We start from the raw sequence: 24,525 nt of genomic DNA, 5'->3' as shown, positions 1-24,525 counted from the left end.
TTAAAGATTAAACTAAAATAAGATGATTTCTTATTTATTCAAATTGAATGCAATAAATACAAATTAATTTTATTAGATAATCATAGTCTTCTGGTCTACTATATGTAGATGACCACACAAAATTATAAGAATAATAATTTTTGTCGTTCTTAGCTTGTTATTTTAACTCTTCTTTTCTTCTTCTTTTTTTTTCTTTATGTATAATATTTTTTTTATGTATAAATATACTCAAAATGAGAAGGCATGGATGAATGTTTCATTGATTGTTTATTTAATGAATACTATAGCCCGAAAATATCTCAATCTAAACATTCTACCACTGTCGATAAAAGTTGAACCTGTAGTAATTCAAGGTAGCCAATGTATTTTTTATAGTATTGGATAGAAGAATATTTGTTAAAATGAATATACCCATTATAATGAATTTTTTTTCTCAATTGTTAGATTTTTATGTCAATTTTTTGAATTCTTTGAAGGCACACGACAATAAAATGGGCTGACTTTAATATCGTTAGAAGTTAAATTTAATTGTTCAAGTAAGCACCACTAATTATGTTAATAAAACAATTTGTATTAATAATGTGATTCACATTTTAATTTTCTCGAGTAAATTTATTTCAAAATATAGGAATTAGACTCAATTACGCAAAAATGTTAAAGGTCATATAAAATTTCACAACAAAATTAACATTCATAAAGGAAATAAATTTATTTATGGCTCTTTTCTAATTATAAATAATAACAAGACTTAGGGAAAAAAATTAATATCATCATTCTTATTAACTAAACCATAATATTAGGTAGTTGATAATTTCATAAGCAGAAATTATTAAGTAATAACGTAAAAATTAACAACGAACAAACAATAAAGATTCATAAAAAAATTATTATATATTACTATATTTATAATTAAAATATGTCACATATTATATTCTCATCTATTCTATTTATTATCTATCTATTATATTATATAAAAATCAAGTTTCTGCGCACTTAATGATGAAATTGGCGTGATATGTTTTTGAGAGTGTTTAGCAATTTATTTCTTTTAACTCATTAAATACAATTTATTATGATAAACTAACTATATCAACCAATTGATTTGATTAGATATTTAAATATTACATAGTTTATTATAATTTATATCAATTTGATTTAGTAGTATTTTCTAATTTATTTCTTTTAATGTTCTGTTAGTATTATTTATTTATTTTTTTAATTTATTAAACCAAATCCATAATACTAGTTATTTGTATTAATTAATTAATTAATTAATTAGATTAATTTATTGATCATTAAAACAATAAATCTATGAATACAATAGTCAATTGAGATATTTTTTACTAATAATTAAATCAAATCACATCATATATATTGAGCTAAATTCAAATAACGTGAATTAAAGGCTAGACTAAAATAAGATGATTTTTTACTTATTCAAATTGAATGCAATAAATACAAATTAATTTTGTTTGATAATCATGGTCTTCTAATCTTCTGTATATAGATAGCCACACAAAATTATAAAAATCATCATTTTTATCGTTTTTGCTATTTCAACTCTTCTTTTTTTTCTTTATGTATAATTTCTTTTATGTATAAATGTACTCAAAATGAGAAGGTATGGATGAGTGTTTCATTAATTGTTTGGTTGACGAATATTATAACCCGAAAATGTCTCAATTTAAGAATTCTACCACTGCCGATGGAAGTTGAACCTGTAGTAATTCAGGGGGACCATGATAATTTTTATAGTATTGAATAAAAGAATATTTGTTAAAATGAATATACCCATTGCAATTAATTTTCTTTGTCAATCTGATATCTTTTACCTAAGAAATGATATCCATATTGAATATATTATTTTCATCAGAAGTCACACATAATTGATTGATAATTCTATGTATAAAAATACTTCTGTGGTAACTAAACACCGTATTGTTAATTCGCTAAAGTTAATTCTCTTATAATTATACCAATGTATAGCATTATCAGATAAAAACTGATTAGATTACATTTATTTCCAACGAGATGAGCGAACCTTTAGGCCTAATCACGGTTAGAGTTAAAGAAGGTTAGAAAAATGCTAACAATACGAATATTTTTTTATTTTTAATACCCAATAAAAAATATATAAATTAAAACTAACATTGTTCGTACAAAATAATAAAACGTATATTATACTCAAAACATATTCTATCTGTAATAACTGTCATTGTTTATCGGTTACGCTATGACAAATCTGGTTATTAAAAAAATTAAAATTAACTTAAATATACACAATATTATTCTATGCCTTTTATTTTTATTTTATCATCATAAGAAATCATATATATTATAAGAGAACCTCATTGTTTTACAAACGATTCTTTCATTCAGTTGTTTCTACAAAAAAATGGATGATTTTGTTATTTTCAGTTTTTTGGCATGCATGGATGATGCATAATAATATTATATTTGGCAAGAATATATGAGATTTTGAAATGTTTAAGCATAAATTTGGTCTTTGACATATTCGTAAATGAATTGTTGAATAGATAAAAAGATGACTAATAAAAGAATAACTGGTTAAAATTTTTTCAATGTTAACAGTTGTAGTACATTATAGGTCTTCTTTGGAACGTTGGATGCTTTGAGAAGAGCAAGCTTTAATTTATGTCACTGTCTTTCCTAGTTTCCATTTTTCGTTTACAAATAAATTTCAGCCTCGGGTTTGTCTTGGTGTTATGGTAAATTATGAGTTCATAATCTAAATCTATCCACGTGAGGTAAAGAAAGCAGTTCCAGAGGAATATACACAAAAAAAATGTGTTTACAAGAAGCAAAAGATACAATAACTCAATCAGACATGCTCAAAAAATACTCAGAATAATTATAGCTATAAAATAATTTGAAATATTGCATCCCCAATTCATCATTTCTAACAAATTATTTGATATAACAGTCAATGGGCCCGGACTCATTGTCATAGATAACTATGCAAGGTATATAAAACTTCACAGTTTAATGAGTCAACAGAGACCAATTTAACGAGTCAACAGAGACCAGATCACCGATATTATTATCACCTGAACGAAGAATCAGAGATGTCCACAATCTGTATTTTGTGCAGGATAATGAGCATCATCAAGAGAAATGCTACCTAATTTGGAAAGGGCTTATAGCTTGTGGCTTCCAATTCATTCAGGATATACGATAGAATTCAAACAATTCTTGTTCAAATAAAGCTGTTCCAAATTGAAACAAAACATAACAAACCATGAAAATTTAGAACAACTCAGAAGTAGAGGTAGCTATTAGTGAAGAGAATACAGAAATCATAAAGGAGGTAAATACTTGTTGCCAGGTCTAAGATACAATCTATCTCTACTTCCAGTAATACAGATACCACCTATGACTTTAACCACATTTCACTTTAATCATATGATTTCACTCTCGTGCTAAGCACTTAAAATAAGTAGTTAACTTAAATGTTAAGTGGTTAGATAAATAAATAAATAAATGGTTACTAAAGTCAAATGTGGTTAAATGGTATCAGTCCAATCTGGAGTTGAGAACGTATTTGAAGCCATAACCAACCATCTTAAGCTGAGAATGCTTCATGACTTCATCCCATTCAGCTATACAATTATCATCCAAATTCAATAGACGCAAAGAATTAAATCCTTGAACAATGGAGGATGACATAGGCTGAAAAAAAAAATAGAAGGCTTAAAAATTGTGTACTTCATATAAATGACAAATAAAAAAAAAACAGAGCAATATAAGATTAAACATTAAAGTAAAAACCAAATTACCCTTATTATTTCCATAAAAAAAATTAAAATTAATACACTTCAACATCAATTATGTATCAACTATAAAATAAATAAATTGCATAGCAAATCCAAGGGAGTAAGCTTGATAATAGAATCTACATTCAATACATCATCCACATTCTCAAATATAACTATAATTGCTATCGCAGTATTTCTGTTGAGATTGTCACAATTAACTGTTCACCAGATGGGAAACATGATTATTAGCTTGCCTTAATAATAATAACTGTTCACCAGATGAGAAACATGATTATTAGCTTGCCTTAATAACAATAACAATAACAATAACAATAACAATAATGATAATAATAATAAACTTACACCCCACTACATGTAAAACGACAAACCTTTGAGGAGATGAGCAATAAAGGTAGACAAAATGCTAAAGAAAGAAGAATGTATCAAAAATGCTATTCCCTCCTTTAATGGGCTTCCATTCTGAGACTATGATTTAGAGAAATCTTGCAGTGTGATCGAAATGGTTCAATTTCTAATGTTTATTCAACTGCTCTCCATATTCAGAAATGGGTACTCATGAGAGGATATCTAAGTGTACAGCCGTTAAGATATTTAACAAGAATATACCAGTACTCTGCTTATATTGTTTCCGATAAGATGTAGCTCTTAATAGCCATCAATGATTGTCTAAGCAATTCAACCTGCCCAGTTAAACAGGAAACATTTAGTGGCTCCTAACTAACATGATTGGAATTTAAGCAGCAGATATAAGTTGGGGAAAGATATAGAAAGGAACCTGCTCCCAATCTACACCAGTATTATTTAAAACTAGAATACAGATGCTTTCCAGTGGTGGAAGTTCCGATTTATATGGTGACATTAAGTTTTTAGATAAGCTGAGAACCTGCATAGCAGGTAACTGTTCACAAATTTTGCCAACATCCTTCAAAAACATAAATAAAAAAGATACTGAATAATAATTGTTGTCAATCAATATATTTCGCTATACAAAATAAGCAAAAAGAAATTTATATATGATCACTTACATTGTACATACATAAATTTGTCTCCCCTAATATACAACCACCTGTGGATTTAACAGACCTCAAAGAAGCTTTCATCAAAATCAATCACAATCACTTCCATTTTCACTTTCAATTTTGCTCTCAACTTCATTATTTTCTTCCAAGTTGAATGTGATTTTCATCTCTTGGCTAACTAACTCAGCTAGGTCCTTTCTATTGCAAACTTTGTAACCATCTATAATAGCCTTGAACAAAGACTTGCATGGCTTGATCTCTCCGCCTCTTAGTTGGGTAAATATCCGTTTCACGCCTTCAACCATGCCAGCTTTTCCATAACAACCTACCATATTAATCTAAGTCACAATGTCAGGCTCCAAATGCTTATCCTGCATTTTCATGTATGTGTTCAAGGCCTTGTTGATTTCTCCAGCCGAACCGTATGCATAGATTGCCACATTATATGCATAGGAGTCAAGATCAACCTCGGATTCTATGAATGTCTGAACGGATTTAAGCGCCAAATCGTGCATACCAACTAAAGAATACAAAGCAGTGATCGCAGCTTGTCGCGCATAAGGCTTCCCCTCCTTCAGTGATGACTCCAACTGTACAACTACTTCAATTGGAAACCCTCCCTTCTTTAATACAGTGAACAACACTTTAAAAGTTCCATCATTTGGCAAAAGCTTCTTAGATATCATATCATGTATTAGTTCACCACACTCATAAAGCTGTCCATGAGTGGCATAACATACCAGTACCTTATTATATGAAACACAATCCCTCAGTAAACCTAAAAGCCTCATCTCCTCCGCGATCTCAATGGCCTCGTCGATCCTTCCCACATCTTTATAAAGAAACATCATTGTCACGTATGAAATCCAGTCTGCCGAGCCCTTTTCTCTCAAATTTTTGAAAGCCATCTTGGCTTCGGATACCAATCCGAGATCTGCAAAGAGACTGATCATACTATTGCACGCAACTAAATCAAGACCACCTTCCAAGTTTTGCATCCGTTCATAAATGGCTTTTACTCCTTCCAAGTTCCCAACCTTACAATAAGACTTTAGCAAGGATGTCAACACAACTAAATTGGCAGATAATCCGCATTCTTCCATAATGTTGAAATACCTAAGTGCCTCCTCAAGACTACCGTATTCTGCAAATCCGTTTATTAAAGATCCATACACAACCTCATTTGGTTTTACTCCGGCTCGTAGCATTTCCTGGTACACACTGATAGCATCAGAAAGCTGACTGAGACGAGCATAGCATGCAATAACAGTAGAAAAAGTCTGACAATGCGGCTTAAATGCCATCCCTTGCATTTCAACCATGAGATCTCTTGCCTGATCGACTAAATCAGCACCGGATAACATCTGAATGAAAGAATTATAAGTGCAACCATCAGGCCAAGTTCCATGCTTCTTCATTCCCCTAAAGAGAGAAACAGCTTTGTTGTAAAGTTTTCCTTTGCCATACGCTTTGATCAAGACATTGTATTCTATGACATCCCTTCTCTGTCCAGGCACACCTCTTTCCCAATAAAACACATTCTCGGCTTCAAGCCAATGTCCCTTTTCAGCAAAAGCATCCATAATTGCAGCACATATACTTGATGATGGTACACCGTTCATTAGAAATTTCTGAAGCATATCATTTGCTTTGTCAAGGGCTCCTTCGTTAACATACATCTCGATGATACTAGGAAGAGAGTGCTCATCAACAGAAACAGAAGATTTCTCTATTTCATCAATCAGAGTTTCCACAGCTTGAACCATATTCTTTGAACATAGCGCACCAAGAAGAGCTCTGTGAGTTACATCATCCGGAAAGAGCCCAACATCTCTAATCCTTCTATAACAACAAAGAGCAGCATCAGTATTCCCCGAATTAGCATACAAGGACAGAAGGATATTGTAAGTTTTCGTATCAGGGGATATACCCTTTTCTTCCATTTTATTAAGCAGAGATTCAGCTTCCAACAAATTACCATGACTTCCACAGATAAAGATCATAGTATTAAAAGTGATTGTATCCATTGCCACTCCGGATTTTAACATATCAGCAAAGACTTCGGCAGCATCCTTTAACCGTCCAGCCTTGCCATACAAATCTATCAAGGTATTGAAAGTTGAAGTCAACTGGGGTTTCTGGGGACCAATCTCCTTGTTTGATGAATTCAAAATGTTTCTCCCACCCGTCTTAAATAGCTCGGTCGAAAGGAAATGCTTGAAACTAATAGGCATCGATCTAGAACCATTCGTAGCAGTAACTGATAGAGAATCCAAATCAAGATCATCTAACATAACCCTACCATCACACCAATCCTTGTAAAACCTATCTGCCCTATCAAACTCTCCCGCATCCTTCAACACCTTAACAATCGTACTCATTGTAACGTCATCAGGAAAAAAACCCCTCAACCTCATATGCTTAATCCACAGAAGTGCTTCTCTAACAAGACCTGCTTTCCCATACACATCAACAAGCATGCTATAAGTGTTATTAGTAGGTGAAACCCCGTTTTTTGCCATTTCGATCCAGAGAAGCCTCAATTGGTCCCATCTCTGAGCCTTACCAAGAACGCTAAGCACAACATTATAGTGAATCACATTGGGAACATACCCTCTCTGTGACTTAAACCACTCAAAAACCTTAACAACACGCTCCCACCTCCCCTGTTCCCTAAGTATAACAGTTATCTCTTTAGGACTAGGATTCTCAGAGAAAGAATCAAGGGTCGCTTCAACATCAACAGAATACTCTAAAGATTTCAAAATTGAAGGTAAATTACCGCCATACGCCTTCTTCTTCTTGCTCTTCCGATCCTTTAGGGATGAATGACAATGAATGCGAGGAAAGTGTGATTTTGTAATATGGGTTGGCAAATGGCCCCAATAGTGAGGTTTTGTGACAACAAAGTTTGAAGAAATTGAAGAAGATGAAGAAGGAGGACTTAAAAAAAATGTCTGAACATGACATGTTATGCTTTCTTTCAAGTAATAAAGAACCCAAAAAGATGGCCGTCTTGGTGAGGGTTTAAGGTGGGAAAACGGCGACACAAGCAAGATTTTTCAGTGGAAGTTCGCCTGTGGGGAATTTTTAATAAAATCACAGAAATCATACATAATCACAGGAGCAAATTATAGAAATTACAACCGAAGTTGCAAGAATGGAACCGGTCATTAAACTGGTTTAATAATCTAATCGAACTCGAATAATAACTAAATTGATTTAATTAAATATACGATAAAATTATTAAAAATTTAATATATAATTTTAATATTCAAACTCAATAATTTCTAAATTAATTTCAAAATTTCACAATATCTATAATTTATTAGTAACCTTTATAATATACTAATACTAATCTATCTATTCTATTATATAAAAATGAGATGTCTGTACTTAATGATAAAGTTGATATAGCATACTTCAAAAAGTGTTTTCCGATTTAATTGTTTTAACTCATTTAATACAATTTATTACACTGATTTAATTGTATCAACTAATTAATTTTATTAGATATTTAAATATTAATATAATTAATATAATTTATTATAATTTATATTACTTAATTAATTATACTACAATAATTATAATTTGTTATATTAATGAATTAGTCTTTTCATTTATAAAGTCTAAAATAAACTAAATAAATTGTTATTTATTCTAATATAATTTATTTATATACTATATATGAATTAACGTTAATTTAAACATAGAACTTGTGGATTGTGATAAAAACGCAAATCGGACAAAAAAACGCTACAATTATAGAATAATTAAATCTATCCTTTTTATTTATTTTTAACCATAGTTTTAGATTTTAATTTTTTTTAAACCAATGATAGTGAAATTTTATTGATGCTAGATAAAATTATAGAAGAATTTACGAAGCAGTATAAATTGTTACTCTTTCAATCAAATCATACCACATACAAAAATAAATTAAATTAAATAAATCGAATTTGCATTTCTATATAAATCGAATCGAATAATTCGATTTAGGCAAATATATAGTAAATTGAATTCATAAGATTCAAATTATACGCAACTCCTGAATAATTATAATGATATAGGTATTTTATATAAAAATTAATACAAAAATAATTTAAATTTCGTACAATATTTTTTTGTTTTTATGAGCTATTAAAAATGAACGAAAAAATATGGTATGAAATTTGAATTTTTTTTGTATGGGTTGTTATATAAAATACTAAAATCATTATAATTATTTATCTTGAAACATAGTACAACTAAGATTTTACTAACAATTTTAAATAAAATATTTTTATAAAATTTTAAAGTTTTTTATTGTGAGAATTTTTTGTAATTATTATAAATAATTTTATAAAATTTAAAAATAGTTTAAAAGATGTTATGAGTAAACCGTCTTACAAAAAAACTGATTACAAAATCGATCGTACATGTGGTTAATCGGTGAACCGTTAGAACTGGTTGGTTTTTTTAAAGAGTTTTCGATTTGTTAATAACTCCTCCAAATGGTGCCATTTTGACATAAAAAAATGAATCAAGAATGGCTTAGACCCGTAACCCAGTCCCACTCCCGCACTCGTCTCCTCTCTGAAATTGAAAGAAGAACCCCAACTCCCCAAATCGCGAGCCCGCAGCCACGCAGCGTCAGACTGAGAGAGAGCGTGCTGAAATAGAAGAAGAAACTATTATAGTTAAAACAATAGCAGAGGTTGAAGGCCAAGCGCATGAAGCAATTGACTGAGGATCATAAAAGGAGAATGCTTATAGAATGGATGCAGGGTGAAAGAGATAAATGGCTTGCTGCGATCAACACATCCTTTGGTCATATTGTAGGTATGCAACTGTTAACAAACCTTTTTGAAATTATATCAGATTAAGAAACAAAAAATTGGTGCTATATATCAAATCTTATTCTTACACCCTTTTTATTCTGTACGACTTGAAATGCCAGTATTTATGATACAGAATAATTTACCAACATACAAAAATAAAATAATTTCATGCCTTTTCGAAACTTCTTGTGATTTACAGTACCTAATTATTGCATGTAAATACGGTGATTTTCTCTTTAGTATATATTGTTTCTTATTTTGATTTTTCAAAATTAAACCCCATTTTGCCATGTAAATGAAATACAATAAATGTTGGCCATTAATTTCTATCCTAGTTTTGATAATTATTTTTTTTATTGATTATTGATATGATTCAGATTCTTTAATCCTGAATAGTCTAAAATCTTTTCAGCTTTTTTCTTAGTTGGATTTTGATAGAAACATCAAGATTTTTGCTATCCTTATCAATACTTGGGTTGAATAGTGCTGTGACTCTCTATAAATATAGCATGGATGATCTCCATACTTACTCTTTATTTGTACTAAAATTCATAATATTTGAGTAATTTTGTTGCGGCAGGTAGCAATGGCAGCTAGGTGAGTTCATGTGCCATGTGGTGAATTTCACAATATTTTTTTATCTTTCACTGAATATGAGGACTTTGATTTTTAGGTATGATCTCATCAAGTGTATCAATGTTGGTCCAAAGCATAAGGTGTGGAAGCTCAAAATACGTGTCATTAGACTTTGGACTGTTTCTCACTTTGCAAATTCTGGGGTAAAGGCACCTATTGAGATGGTTGTCCTTGACGAATAGGTAAAATCTTCTCTTTGCATTTGAGATTTATTTTGGTATTGACTGAGCAATAAACCTCATTTATCTATGACTCTATAAAACTAATAAGTTCATTGTTCCGTATAATCCAGATTTGTTGCTCAAGTTCATTACGAAAAGGGAATGTGTACTAGATAATAAGTTCATTGTTTCGTATCATCCAGAATTGTTGCTCAAGTTCGGGTGCCACATAAATGTGGAATACACATGCCAAACAAGTTCTATTAAGTATCTATTTAAATACGTACACAAGGGTAATGACCGCGTAATAGCTACTCTATACAATGCTGGTGATCCGTCAGAAGCCACACAAGTTGTTAACAAAATTAAGAATTACTACGATTGTAGGTATATTTCGGCATGTGAGGCAGTCTGACGTCTATTCGGATACGAAATTCAAGAGAAAGAACCATTTGTGATTAGACTTCCATTCCATTTGGAGGATGAGCAACTTGTGGTTTATGGTGAAACTTCTAATGTGAATGATATCGTCGAAAGAGTAATATCTATAAGTCCATATTTTTGGGATGTATGGCGGCGAACATGTCATATCCCTATGCTCGAAGTCTGACTTATGCTGAGTTTCCAACCAAGTTTGTTTGGAAGGATGATTATTCAAAGTGGTTTCCTCAAAAGAAAGGCTTTGCAATTGGAAGGTTGACTCATGTACCTGCAGGTAATGACGAGTTTATATTCAATTTTGATCTTACTTATTTAATGATTTAAATTTAAAATCTTAACAGCCTATACCCCACGTCCATTTTATTTGATTTTCTATGCTAGAAAATAAATGTTCAAATAACTTTCAACAGTTATAATCTGTAGATTATACAATTTTTTATTTTTCTATATTTTTTAGGAAAATTATTCTTATGCGAATGTGTAGCTACATAATAATTAAAATAGCGTAGCTTAATCCATTTAACAACTTAAAAGTGAGATTTTAACCAAATTTTTTGCAGCAAATACCAAAGAATATTACCAACGACTTCTCTTGAATACTCAAAGAGGATGTATGAGTTTTCGAGATATAAGAACAGTAGGAGAAACAATTTATGCTTCGTATAGAGATGCATGCTTCGCGCTTGTACTCTTACAAGATGACAAAGAATTCATTGATGCAATTAAGGAAGCAAGCTCATAGGCCTCGGGATCATATGTTAGGAGGTTATTTGTCATTCTATTAACATCTAACAATATTTCAAGACCAGAATATGTCTGGGATAGATGTTGGCATGAACTCTCAGATGATATTTTGTATTGACAAAGAACCGTGATGAACATGAGCGGTGAGTTTTTATTAATTACAATGATAAAAATTCTTCCTTATTGATCATTTTTAGTTTGATTGAATTTTTACAGTATCGTATAATATGCAGAGTTAACAATGTCAAATGATGAGATTAAGCAGTTGTGCTTAACGGATATAGACAAAATCTTACATTCCTTTGGTAAAAACCTTGAAAGACTATCCTCCTATGCCTTTAGTAACTGAAGTTGATAGTTCTTTGTTAACCGAAAGGGTTATTAGGGAAGACCTAAACGTTAACAGGGATGATTTAAAGAAAAATACATCAGACATGTTAGCCATCGCAACACCTGAGCAAAGATATGCATTTGATAAAATTGTTACATTTGTGTATTGTGATGAAGGGGGTTTTTTCTTTGTGTATGGTCATGGGGGTACTGAAAAAACATTTCTCTGAAATCTTATGTCTGCTGAGATTCACTCAAGGGGTGATATAGTGTTAAACATTGTTTCGAGTGGTATTGCATCTTTACTTCTTCCCAATGGAAGAACGGTACACTCAATGTTCAAAATACCACTAAATATAACTGAAGATTCTGTATGTAACATCAAACATGGTTCCCCTCAAGCAATGTTGCTGTTGAAAGCCAAACTTATAATTTGGGATGAGGCTCTAATGGTTAGTAGGTACTGTAATGAAGCGCTTGATAAATGCTCGGGTGATATCATGAGGTGTTCTCCAACATATAGCAAAGATTTGCCCTTTGGAGGAAAAGTGGTTGTACTAGGTGGAGACTTTAGACAAATTCTTCCTATCATTCTACGAGAATCGAGACAAGATATCGTTCATTCAACCGTGAATTCGTCTTACCTTTGGAAGTTTTGTTAGGTGCTCAAACTAACAAAAAATATGTGACAATCTGTAGGGACGACTGCTTCAGATCAAGATGAGACAGAACAATTTGGTGAGTGGTTATTGAAAGTTGGTGATGGTCTAATAGGTGACAATATGGATGGTGAATCTGAGATATGTCTTCCAGAAGATATTGTTATTCCTTCTTCGGACCAGGTATTTGATGAGTTAGTTCATTTTTCTTATCCAAATATTTTGGAAAACATGTCCTTAAAGAATTTTTCAAAGAAAGAACTATACTGGCTCCCACACTAGACATCGTTGAAGAGGTCAACAACCATCTGATGGCTGGAGGAAAAAAATTATATTTTAGTTCGGATTCCATTTGTATGGATGAAGAGAATATGGAGAGTCAACTAGATCTCTATGGTCCTGAATTACTGAATAGCATAAATTGCTCTGGTTTGCCTCCACATAAATTAATACTCAAGGTTGGTGTTCTGGTGATGTTACTGAGGAATATTGACTAATCCAGTGGTCTTTGTAATGGTACAAGACTATAAGTTAGGAAGCTTGGAAATCATGTCATAGAATGTGAAGTCTTAACGGGTAACAATGTTGGTCATACTGCTTTGATTCCAAGAATGAATATGGTACCAACAAACGAAACCATCCCAGTTAGATTCAAACGAAGACAATTTTTCATAATAGTATTGTTTGCTATGACAATTAATAAGTCTCAGGGACAAACTTTATTTCATGTTGGATTGTACTTGCCCAAACCAGTTTTTACAGATGACCAACTATATGTGGCACTTTCAAGAGTTAAGAATAAGAGAGATTTAAAAGTTTTACTTATGAATCACTTAGGAATGTCTGCAAATTCAACCATCAATGTTGTTTATAGAGAAGTCTTTGAAAAAATAGTATTCTAATGTAAATATTTTAATTTTATTTTAAATCATGTATCAGTGTATCATTATTTTACCTTAAAAAATATAAAATAATTATTACTCACTTTTTTTAAGTTAAACTTTAATTTTGATAATAATTTTATAAATTTTTTAAAATAATAGTTATTTTATACTTTTGTTTTAAATATTGAAGCGTATAATTTTTTTTTTTACTTTTATAAATTTTTCCGTACTCAACACGGGTTCATACACTAGTATAATTCTTAAAATAGGATAGATAATGATTGATAATACAATGATAATTTATAAAATAAAAAATAAATTTTAAAATTAAATCATATATGAAAAATTAATTAATAATAAAAATTAAATAAAATTATTTAATAATTATTAAAAAAATTACAAATATATTTTATTATTAAAATCATTTAATAGTGCATATATTTTGCTATTCCTAAAATCGGAGTCGGTGCCTCGTAGAAGGGGTATTAGATAGTGTAACTTTGTAAGTAAGTGGGAGGTTCACTTACAGGGAAAGGAGAATTGAGGTGGCTAATCCCTAATCTGAAAAAAATGAAAAAATTATTGGGTCTTTCCACTGGTGTAATTTATTTCATAATTCTGGCTCAATTACTGTAGCCCGTTAATTCCGCACCTAAGTCACACGGGGACAGGCCTTGCAATTACAACAAAGCTGCCTACAGAGAGCGACTAAGCCGCTATGGTAGAGTACCTATACTAAGGGCATGGTTCTACAATTTCTAAAATTTATTCTTCGGTTAAGGGGACATCCCGTTATTTCCTCACCCTACTCTTAACAATGCTAATGGCACGCTGATATTATTCTGCAACATCTGAGCCTTCCATATATTTTATACAATATTTCAACAGTCCAAAATCGATAGATACCAATATACCAGTCAACTATACTGGTATATGTGAAAACCTTCCTATACTTATTTACATCTTATGTACATACATTTGCATCGATTTTATGTACTTTAATTGCACTCATCACTTTTCAACAACTAAAGTACAAGTTGTTTACACGTAAGACCCTCTTTTGACGATGCTCACCCGCATATCTCAGATCTCACATGAAGCTTTGGACCTCCGCTCGCCAGGTTCTCCTTCCAGCTCTCTGCCGGGCCTCCTCTGCTCTGCTGCCCTCACCTCTCTCACTCTCACACCTTCTTTTCTTCTGCCTTTGCTCTTCGTTCTACAGCTTATGCTTATTTCGATGTGAGTTTCTCCATTCTACTTCACTTGGTCTCGGGGTTATTTAAATCGTCATGCCAACTTGTTTATTCCCTTCTTTCACAGATGCTCAGTTGCTTCACCTTTTATTTGATCAAGAATCGCATTGATTTTTGTTATGCTTATGTTATTTGTTAATTCTTACTGCCATTACTAGCTAGCTAGGTTGATCAATTGTTTCTCCTTCTATTTTTGCACTAAATAGTCACACCAATTTCGCTCTTAGACTTTGATACAGTTAATTTATGAGGTGTTGTTGTGATGTTGCCCATTACTTATAGTTATAATTGGTGGCTGCATAATAATTAAAAGTAATGAAAGTTGATATATTTTTGGAAGCCTTTCTATGTGAATTGGAGTGAGTTTGAGTGTTTATTTCACCATATTCGTTGAATTTCCATGTTGTAGTTCAATTTTCTGCATTGGAAGAGGCATTGCTTTTCTACTCAACCTGCACTAGAACTTCCGGTCGGTAAGATCGTGGATGTGCCATTGGCACAAACTGGTGAAGGTATTGCAGAATGTGAACTTCTCAAATGGCATGTCCAAGAGGTGATTGTATTCCTACATTGCTCTATTTGTCAGCGACTGTTGGTGATTCAGAAACTACAAAGTCACTTGATTCTGATCAAATATTTCAAATAATGCAGAGCTACTAGATTCTGATCTTGAAAAAGGGAAACGTGCTACAGTGTTATGAACACCTGCTATAAGGAGTCTTGCAAAGCACCATGGTATAGACATAAATGAAGTATGTGGAACTGGAAAAGATGGAACGGTATTGAAAGAAGATATGCTCAATTTTGCTGCTAAGAAGGGAATAATTAGAAATGTATCTGCTGCTTTGCATGCTGATAATGTAGAGAAGCCTCAAGGAGCAGAAGGATAGAGTGTGACACCTGGTATAAATCACATTGAGAGGATAGGATACTTCCCCTAAGGTAAAAGCATCCATATGAATCTGAAACCCCTTTTCTTCGTGTCTTTCTTACGAGACAATGATCCATGTCAACCTGGAAAGAAAACCGTGATGACCTTAAATGTTGCAATAGCTTGGAAGTTATTTATTTTCTTCTCTATTCTCTTTTAGGGGATACCAAAGAGCAATGTAAAATCAATGTCTCTGGCTGCCAAGGTCCCACATTTCCATTATGTAGATGAGATAAACTGCAATGCTCTAGTAGAGCTTAAAACAGCATTTCAGAGAATCAATCCTTATCTAGATGTCAAGCACACTTTTCTGTTAATATTAGTCAAATCATTGTCAATGGCCCTTACCAAGTACCCCTCTTTGAATAGTTGCTTCAAAGAGGATTCAATGGAGGTAATATTCAAAGGTCTGTCTCTTAAACATTACAGGCTGAACTCTCGATATGTCTTGCTAGCCTTCTTTGAAGGTTGAATGTGTTTAAATTTTGGTAGATTCAATGTTTTTCTAGTTATAGTTGGTTCATATGTGGTGTCTGTTAATTCAATAGTTTATTTGAGGCATTAGCCGTCAATTTGGATTTGACAAGATGGGTTTACTTGCTATAGGTTCAGACAACATTGAAGTTGCCATGGCTACTCCAAATGGTCTAGTTGTACCAAACATAAAGAATGTCCAGTCTCTTTCAATCTTGCAGGTTAGTTTTCAATCTTATGATTGCTTTATGCACACATTGTTATTTCGATGAAACTGCATGTCATCAGTTAGAGAGGTCTGGAAGATAAATATGATTCATAATTTGAACTGCTTGAACAACATATATTTTAGTTCTTGACTTACCATTTTTCTCTTTCGCTGGGCTGGTGGTATTGGACTCTACTCTGGAATGGAGACTTGCGAGAAAGAAAATAATTTATGAAAATATTAACCTAATTCTCTAAAATATATTAATTATGTGCTTAATTTGAAACTTTTTATTAAAAATAAATTTTTTGAACTTTCTAATGTATATATGAGAAAATTTTATTTTTTCTAAAAAAAATTGTATTCTCTTCTTGTATGATCACTTTTTAATCTAAATAGTAAAAATAAATAGAATAAATAAGAGGTGGAATTCTTTATGTATTTGTAATTTTTGTGTGAAATACAAAAATATTTGACTATTTTAATATTTTGTACTGTTATGGTGGCAGTATAATTCGTCACTGACGTATAAAAAAAAAGTAAATTATGTAAAGGCAATGTTTTGTGATTTTTTTTAATTATGAAAAAGCAGAACATACAATGATGTTAATACACAATTTAGATTATTTTTGGGGAATCCATTCCTAAAAAAAGCTAAAATGTGTAGAGAAAATAAAAATAAAAATATTCATACAACGTGCCCCTTCTTATTTAATGTGTTGGATACAAATTGACATACATGGAGAAAGAGAACTAACAGCTTCATGATATCATATCATATTGTTTTATTTAATTACTAGTACTTGCTTTTTCTTCGTCTGTCTTTGGATTAGTGCAACCGCAAGGGTTGAAACCTTTCTGAAGCAACTTCTCAACCTCTTCAAACTGAAGCCCTTTGGTCTCTGGTACCAATAGATAGATGGCAACGAGCCCAATTGTGGAAAATCCAGCAAAGAGGAGGAATGTTCCTGCAGCCCCAAGTGCATGGATGAGTGATAAGAATGTCAAACTCACTATGAGATTAGCACACCAATTTGAAACTGCTGCTATGCCTCCACCAATTCCCCTGAATCTCAATGGGTAAATCTCTGAGTTCAAAACCCAAGGCACTGATCCCATTCCAGGAGAGTACGCTAGGATATATAGTCCCAACACTATAACTGCAAGCACTCCAATTTTGCTTGGGCATCCATCAGAAAACCACACGCGCTTTTGCTCACCGCACACCGCTCTGACTTCCTTTGTTTCTGCCAGGCATGCTCCCGGAAGATGCTGCATCATGTTCATTGATTATGTTAGATTAGATTAGACTAATACATACATATATATATATATATATATATATATATATATATAAGTTGAAAGAGATGGAAGTGATGAACTTACATTGCCCCCAGTGCTGGCACAGAAGGCACATTCAGCTTTCAAACATTTCATGCAATTCCATGAAGAGACATTAGGGGCATCAAGATAAGCCTGACACGTAGCGTTAGCACCGAAGCTGAGGGTGTCAATGTTGTTAATTGGAGGAGCGGTGGTAGCTGCCTGATAGAAAACTCCGGTGAGAGTGAGGAGGCAAATGATTATTGCAATAAGGGATAGGAGCATGAGCTTTCTCCTTCCATATTTATCGATGCAAAGCATGCTAAGGATAGATCCAATGGCGTTGAGACCAGATGTGACGAGGGAGAGTGCAAGTGCGGTAGATTTTGATGCAATACCGGCAAACTGAACAATGGTTGGGCTGTAATACATGACGGTGTTGATGCCAACGAATTGTTGAGCGACTTGAGCAGTCACGCCTGCATACAATCCTCTTCGAACAGCAACGTTGCTGAAAGCAGCCTTCATTTTCTCTCCAAGAGTTTGACCGATCAACCCTTCCTCTTGCTTCTCTTGTTCTACGGCTTCTCTCATTGCTTTTATCTCCCCTTCAATCTCGTCTGCTCTGTAAATCTTTTCCAGGATTTTTCTGGACTCATTTTCTTTCCCCTGGTTGTACAACCACCTCGGTGACTCAGGAAGGGTCAGCATTAAAACGAATTGAACCACCGCCGGAAGTCCGGCCACCCCAAGCATCCAACGCCACGTTCCAGGAGTCTGTATATTATGTTAAATAGTTTAGTCAAATATGCTAAATTATCTAATTTTTTTTATTTATTATCCGAGTAGATATATATATACCTTGGTGAATGCGAGGTTGATAAGGTAGGAGAAGAACTGGCCAAAGGTGATGAGGAGACCATTGATACAAACGAGAGCTCCTCTAATGGCAGCTGGAGAGGCTTCTGAGATATAGAGAGGGGAAGTCATGGAAGCTATGCCAACTCCAAAACCAACCAAAATTCTTCCAACGACGAGGACCCAAGGAGCAGGGGCAATAGCCATGACTATTGCGCCAAGAAAGAAAACAATATCAGCCCCCAAGATAGAGGTCTTACGGCCGAGCATGTCGTTCATCCATCCACCAAGTGCAGCACCAATAATGGCTCCCGCTACAGCCATACTTACAATGACTTCCTGCAACCATAATTTCTTATCAACTTCTACAAAGTCCTCGCGAATGTAAAGCAAGGCTCCTGAGATAACACCGGTATCGTAGCCGAAGAGGAGACCTCCAATTCCGGCCGATAGAGCAAGGCGCATGATGTAAGGCGAACTAGTTGCTCTTTTCCAGAATTCTGTGAACTCTTGCTTACTAGCTGCCTCCGGCCCTCCTTCCATTCTTACTGATCACCTTATTAATTTAATGTCAACCCTATTGATGATTTCTAGCTTATCTCTACCACTTGCACTCCACGCTGAAAATATTATTATTCCATCAATCATTGTTTATTTATGCATGCAATTAATCTCATGCATTCCATAACATCATGCAGACTTTCAATTATAAAGTAAATTTGATCTTAACGATAATTAATCAATAATATCTATTCTTTTCTATTCCGATCTTAACACCTTATCAGAAAGGTAATTATTATTGTTCCCAATTAACCATGTAGATTTGTGATCAGCAACACCAAAACAATTAGAAATATATCCTATCATATCATTATTATTTATTTATATATAAAGGAAAGTATAATCCAAAAAAGAATTGAGAAAAATTAAATAGATAAAATATGTTACGTACTTGTACTATAGAAAAAGCTGAGAAAATAAACTTTACTGTGGAAATCACAGCACACCAATGTTAAACTTTTACAAAAAGTTTCTCAAATCAGTTGTGTGGTATTATGCTTCCTTTTGTCTTGGAAGTCCAAAGTTATTGTCTTGTATTATTGGTTCAAACTCTGTATTTTTTCTCCTTTATATATAAATCTTTCACATTAATGGCAGCTAATATATTCATATCTTTAACAAACAACAAGACCAAAATTTGCCTTTATTATATTCAATCCTGTCTTAAACCGTATATTAGTTTTCTTAATCCTATCCAATTCTTGTTTTGTTTTGTTTTCTTTTGTTTTTTGTTAAAATTGATCTGTTTTTTCATGTATCTTATCTATTTATAATCTAAGTAAAGCCAAGTTCTCTAACAAAATAATAAAATAAAATAAAAAATAAGAATAAAATAGCTGTTTATTATTATTTTTTTATTTTTACCAATATATAAAAGTCAAACCCTTCAAGTTATGTAATTTTATTATTAATGATATATAGGATATATTTCTAAGTATTTCTGAGTACGTGATCGCAACTTTACATGGTTAATTAGAAACAATAATAATTATCTTTCTGGTAAGATGTTAAGATCTGGATAAGAAAGAGTAGATATTATTGATTAATTATCGTTGAGATCAAATTTCACTTTATAATTGGAAGTCTACATGATGTTATGAAATGCATGAGATTAATTGCATGCATAAATAAATAATAACAATTGATTTATGATTGATGGAACAATAATATTTTTAGCTTGGAGTGCAAGTGATAGAAGTAAGTTAGAAATTATCAATAGGGTTGACATTAAATTAAGGTGATCAATAAGAATGGAAGGAGGGCCGGAGGCAGCAAGTAAGTAAGAGTTCACGGAATTCTGGAAAAGAGAAACCAGTTTGCCCTACATTATGCGCCTTACTCTATCTGTCGAAATTGGAGGTCTCTTCTTCGGCTATGACACCAGCGTTATCTCAAGAGCCTTGCTTTATATTCGCGAGAATTTTGTAGAAGTTGATAAGAAATTATAGTTACAGGAAGTCATTGTAAGTATGGCTGTAACGGGAGCCATCATTGGTGGTGCAGTTGGTGAATGGATGAATGACAGGCTTGGCCGTAAAACCACTATCTTGGGGGCTGATATTGTTTTCTTTCTTGGCACAATAGTCATGGCTATTGCCCAAGTTCCTTGAGTCCTCATCGTTGGAAGAATTTTGATTGGTTTTGGAGTTGGCATAGCTTCCATAACTTTCTCTCTCTACATCTCCAAAGCCTTTCCAACTGCTGTTAGAAGAGCTCTCGTTTGTATTAATGGTCTCCTAATCACCTTCGGCCAATTCCTTTCCTACCTTATTAATCTCGCATTCACCAAGGTATATCTGCTTAGATAATAACTAATAAGAACTGTTTGATAATTTAATGTATTTGACTAAACTATTTGAAATAATGTGTCCACATCTTATCTATCTTGATTAACTTGTGCAGACTCCTGGAAGATGCTTGGGGTGGCTGGACTTCTGGCAGTGGTTCAGTTCGTTTTAATGTTGACCCTACATGAGTCATCGAGGTGATTGTACAACTAGGAGAATGAAAAGGAGTCGAAAAAAATTTTGGAAAAGATTTACAAAGCGGACGAGATTGAAGGGGAGATTATTCAAAATTATATGTATACCGAAAGTTTATTCAGAATCATTATGACAAAAGAAAAATTCACATTTATTATAATAACAAGGCGCAAGAATAATTTAATTTGTTGCTAGATATTTATTTCAATTGAATAATTGCTGAATTCAAATCTTTTTAAAATATGAGGTGGTAATAACTAATAAATTGTAAATCAAGACTTATAAATTATACGTGTATATTGGGATAGGAGACATAGAACGTCCTTAATCATTGCTAGTTCTAATATAAATTGAGACTAAAATCCAAGACATTTTTCTATATAAGTGATTTTATTAGTAAGATGATCGATGTTATATTTATTTTAATTTTTTTCTCATAAAAAGAGAAAAGGGGTCAATGTACTTCTTGATGAATAATACTTTTTATTTTTAAAATTAGAGAAGAATGTATATTTTATTGAATCATGGAGATAAGTTGTGTATCACAAACTTGTGGAAGAGAAGAAGAAAAAAATCTGAGGGTCAGATTTGAAAATATGAGGATAAGGTTTGTGTTGATAGTTTCTTATTTTTTTAAACTCACATATCCTTTAAATTTGTGTTTATAATTTTTTTATTTTAAAATTACAAATTTTGGATCATATTTGTGTACTGATCAAATTTTATTATGAAATCCGACTCAAATTTCTTATCTCCATATTAAAAAAAACACTCAATCTATGCATGTCAACGAATAGTACATTCTCTTTCTCTATTTCAAAAAAGAAATTAGTCGAATAATTAAGGTAGTCCAGAGTGTGATATGGGGGATACTAGTACTGTAATAATAATAAGCACAAAGATCTTGTTTAAAGCGTGTGAGATATATACACACATTGATCAAAATAATGGCCCACACTTCACTTCTTTTGGATTTGACTTCGTCATTTTTCCAAATATGTAGAAGCATATAAGTACTATCTCTACCCGATTGATAAAAATAAGAAAGATGCATATATGCTACATTATACCAGAAATTTGGTTTTATCATCAAAGAGATGGAAGGCTACTAGCTCTATACTTAGTGAGCATGTGTGTGAAATGAGACTTTAGCTACTGTATAGCGTTAGCCAGATCATATTTGGTGTATTTTGGATTCTCATGCATTGCAATCACAAATAACAACACGTATTCTCGCTTTAATGGTACAGCGATATGTCATGTACGACACGGTACCCAGTGAAGTTTTTGTCTTGTTTTGTGACATGAAATTCCGAAACAATCCCATAAAAGTAAGTAAAATAATCAAAAATGTAGTAAAAAAGCATCGACTATTTGGATGAATATTGTTACATGGTTTATCGGCTACAACTTTGAATGGCTTGGAGCTGATGAGCTTATTGGTTCAGATAGTTTCAAAATATGGAGAATGACAAAGTTGGACCGAAATTTGGATGAATTATATTCGAAGTTTTTTTATATTGTTTAATGAGGGTTAGGGTTCTTGAGCCACACTTTGATACTGAAAGTGCTATTTATTTATGATGTTACAAAATCTCTAATCTCTCCCTCTGATAAAAAAATAAGGACGAAGAACTGAATAAGGGTTTGTGATTAAGGAAAGAAAGCATATATTTTCAAAAGAAATAGGAAAAAAAAATAAAAGGTCAAAATTTTGGTATGGTCATAAGGTGGCAAATAGGGAACAATGATAGAGAATTTCGCCATTCGGAAACAAAGACGTGGCAAAGGAGGAAGGGAGGGGGAAGCCAAAGCAAATGATTAGATGATTTCAAATTGTTTAGACTATTAAATGGTTCTAATAATAAAATATATATTTTTAAATTTTTTAATTATTATAAATAATTTTTATTTAATTTTTATTACTAATTAATTATTTATATATTATTTAATTTTAAAATTTATCCTTTATTTTATAAATTATTATTTTATAACTCATCAACTATCATTTATTTTATTTTTAGATTTCTATCATTAAATTCTATTAATATTTATTTTTAATTTTTTAATTATATTTTAATTTGAAAACTAATCTTTTTTTTTTCGATCTTAAAATTACTAATTTTTTTAATTTATCATTAATTTAATTTTTAATTATTCAATGTGCTAACTTAACAATCTATTCTATTATATAAAAATCGGATGTTTGTACTTAATGATAAAGCTGACATGGCATACTTCGAAAAGTGTTTCCCGATTTAATTGTTTTAACTCATTTAATACAATTTATTACACTGACTTAATTATATCAACTAATTAATTTTATTAGATATTTAAATATTAATATAATTAATATAATTTATTATAATTTATATTACTTAATTAATTATACTACAATAATTATAATTTGTTATATTAATGAATTAGTCTTTTCATTTATAAAGTTTAAAATAAACTAAATAAATTGTTATTTATTCTAATATAATTTATTTATATACTATATATGAATTAACGTTAATTTATAAAACATAGAACTTGTGGATTGTGATAAAAACGCAAATCGAACAAAAAAAACGCTACAATTATAGAATAATTAAATCTATCCTCTTTATTTATTTTTAACCATAGTTTTAGATTTTAATTTTTTTTAAACCAATGATAGTGGAATTTTATTGATGCTAGATAAAATTATAGAAGAATTTACGAAGCAGTATAAATTGTTGCTCTTTCAATCAAATCATACCACATACAAAAATAAATTAAATTAAACAAATCGAATTTGCATTTCTATATAAATCGAATTGAAGCAAATATATAGTAAATTGAATTCATAAGATTCAAATTATATGCAACTCCTAAATAATTATAATGATATGGGTATTTTATATAAAAATTAATACAAAAATAATTTAAATTTCATACAATATTTTTTTGTTTTTACGAGCTATTAAAAATAAACGAAAAAATATGGTATGAAATTTGAATTTTTTTTTGTATAGGTTGTTATATAAAATACTAAAATCATTATAATTATTTATTTTGAAACATAGTACAACTAAGATTTTACTAACAATTTTAAATAAAATATTTTTATAAAATTTTAAAATTTTTATTGTGAGAACTTTTTGTAATTATTATAAATAATTTTATAAAATTTAAAAATAGTTTAAAAGATGTTATGAGTAAACCGTCTTACAAAAAAACTGATTACAAAATCGGTCGTACATGTGGTTAATCGGTGAACCATTAGAACTGGTCTGTTTTTTTAAAGGGTTTTCGGTTTGTTAATAACTCTTCCAAATGGTGTCGTTTTGACATAAAAAAAATGAATCAAGAATGGCTTAGACCCGTAACCCAGTCCCACTCCCGCACTCCTCTCCTCTCTGAAATTGAAAGAAGAACCCTAACTCCCCAAATCGTGAGCCCGCAACTACCGCAGCGTCA

General features: G+C 31.7%; 2 protein-coding genes and 1 long non-coding RNA gene across 4 annotated transcripts; 1 reads left to right on the top strand and 2 right to left on the bottom strand.

Annotated features, from left to right (window-relative positions):
- Positions 1–4,827: 4,827 nt before the first annotated feature.
- On the bottom strand, positions 4,828–7,786 carry LOC130967548 (pentatricopeptide repeat-containing protein At1g73710-like). Its single transcript, XM_057892452.1, is given in 2 exon segments — positions 4,828–7,752; positions 7,754–7,786. Coding segments are annotated over 2 exon segments (2,883 nt in total). The 3' UTR covers positions 4,828–4,902.
- Positions 7,787–14,500: 6,714 nt separating this feature from the next.
- On the top strand, positions 14,501–16,743 carry LOC130966762 (uncharacterized). Of its 2 annotated transcripts, none has more exons than XR_009081299.1 (5): positions 14,501–14,730; positions 15,154–15,297; positions 15,396–15,686; positions 15,836–16,082; positions 16,282–16,743. It is a non-coding gene; the product is annotated as an uncharacterized LOC130966762 (long non-coding RNA). The 2 variants fall into 2 exon arrangements; XR_009081298.1 differs by having other exon boundaries at positions 15,836–16,069; positions 16,282–16,742.
- A 324-nt stretch (positions 16,744–17,067) lies between these two features.
- LOC130965528 (inositol transporter 4-like) lies at positions 17,068–19,081 on the bottom strand. Its single transcript, XM_057890286.1, has 3 exons — positions 18,542–19,081; positions 17,744–18,457; positions 17,068–17,629 (listed from the first exon to the last, which is right to left on the bottom strand). The coding sequence occupies exons 1-3, from the start codon at positions 19,079–19,081 to the stop codon at positions 17,147–17,149; spliced, it is 1,737 nt and encodes a 578-aa protein (XP_057746269.1). The 3' UTR covers positions 17,068–17,146.
- Between the last annotated feature and the right edge of the window lie 5,444 nt (positions 19,082–24,525).

Source organism: Arachis stenosperma, chromosome 3 (genome assembly GCF_014773155.1).
Source record: "Arachis stenosperma cultivar V10309 chromosome 3, arast.V10309.gnm1.PFL2, whole genome shotgun sequence".
Taxonomy (NCBI): Eukaryota; Viridiplantae; Streptophyta; class Magnoliopsida; order Fabales; family Fabaceae; genus Arachis; species Arachis stenosperma.
This window is presented reverse-complemented; position numbering and strand designations above follow the sequence as displayed.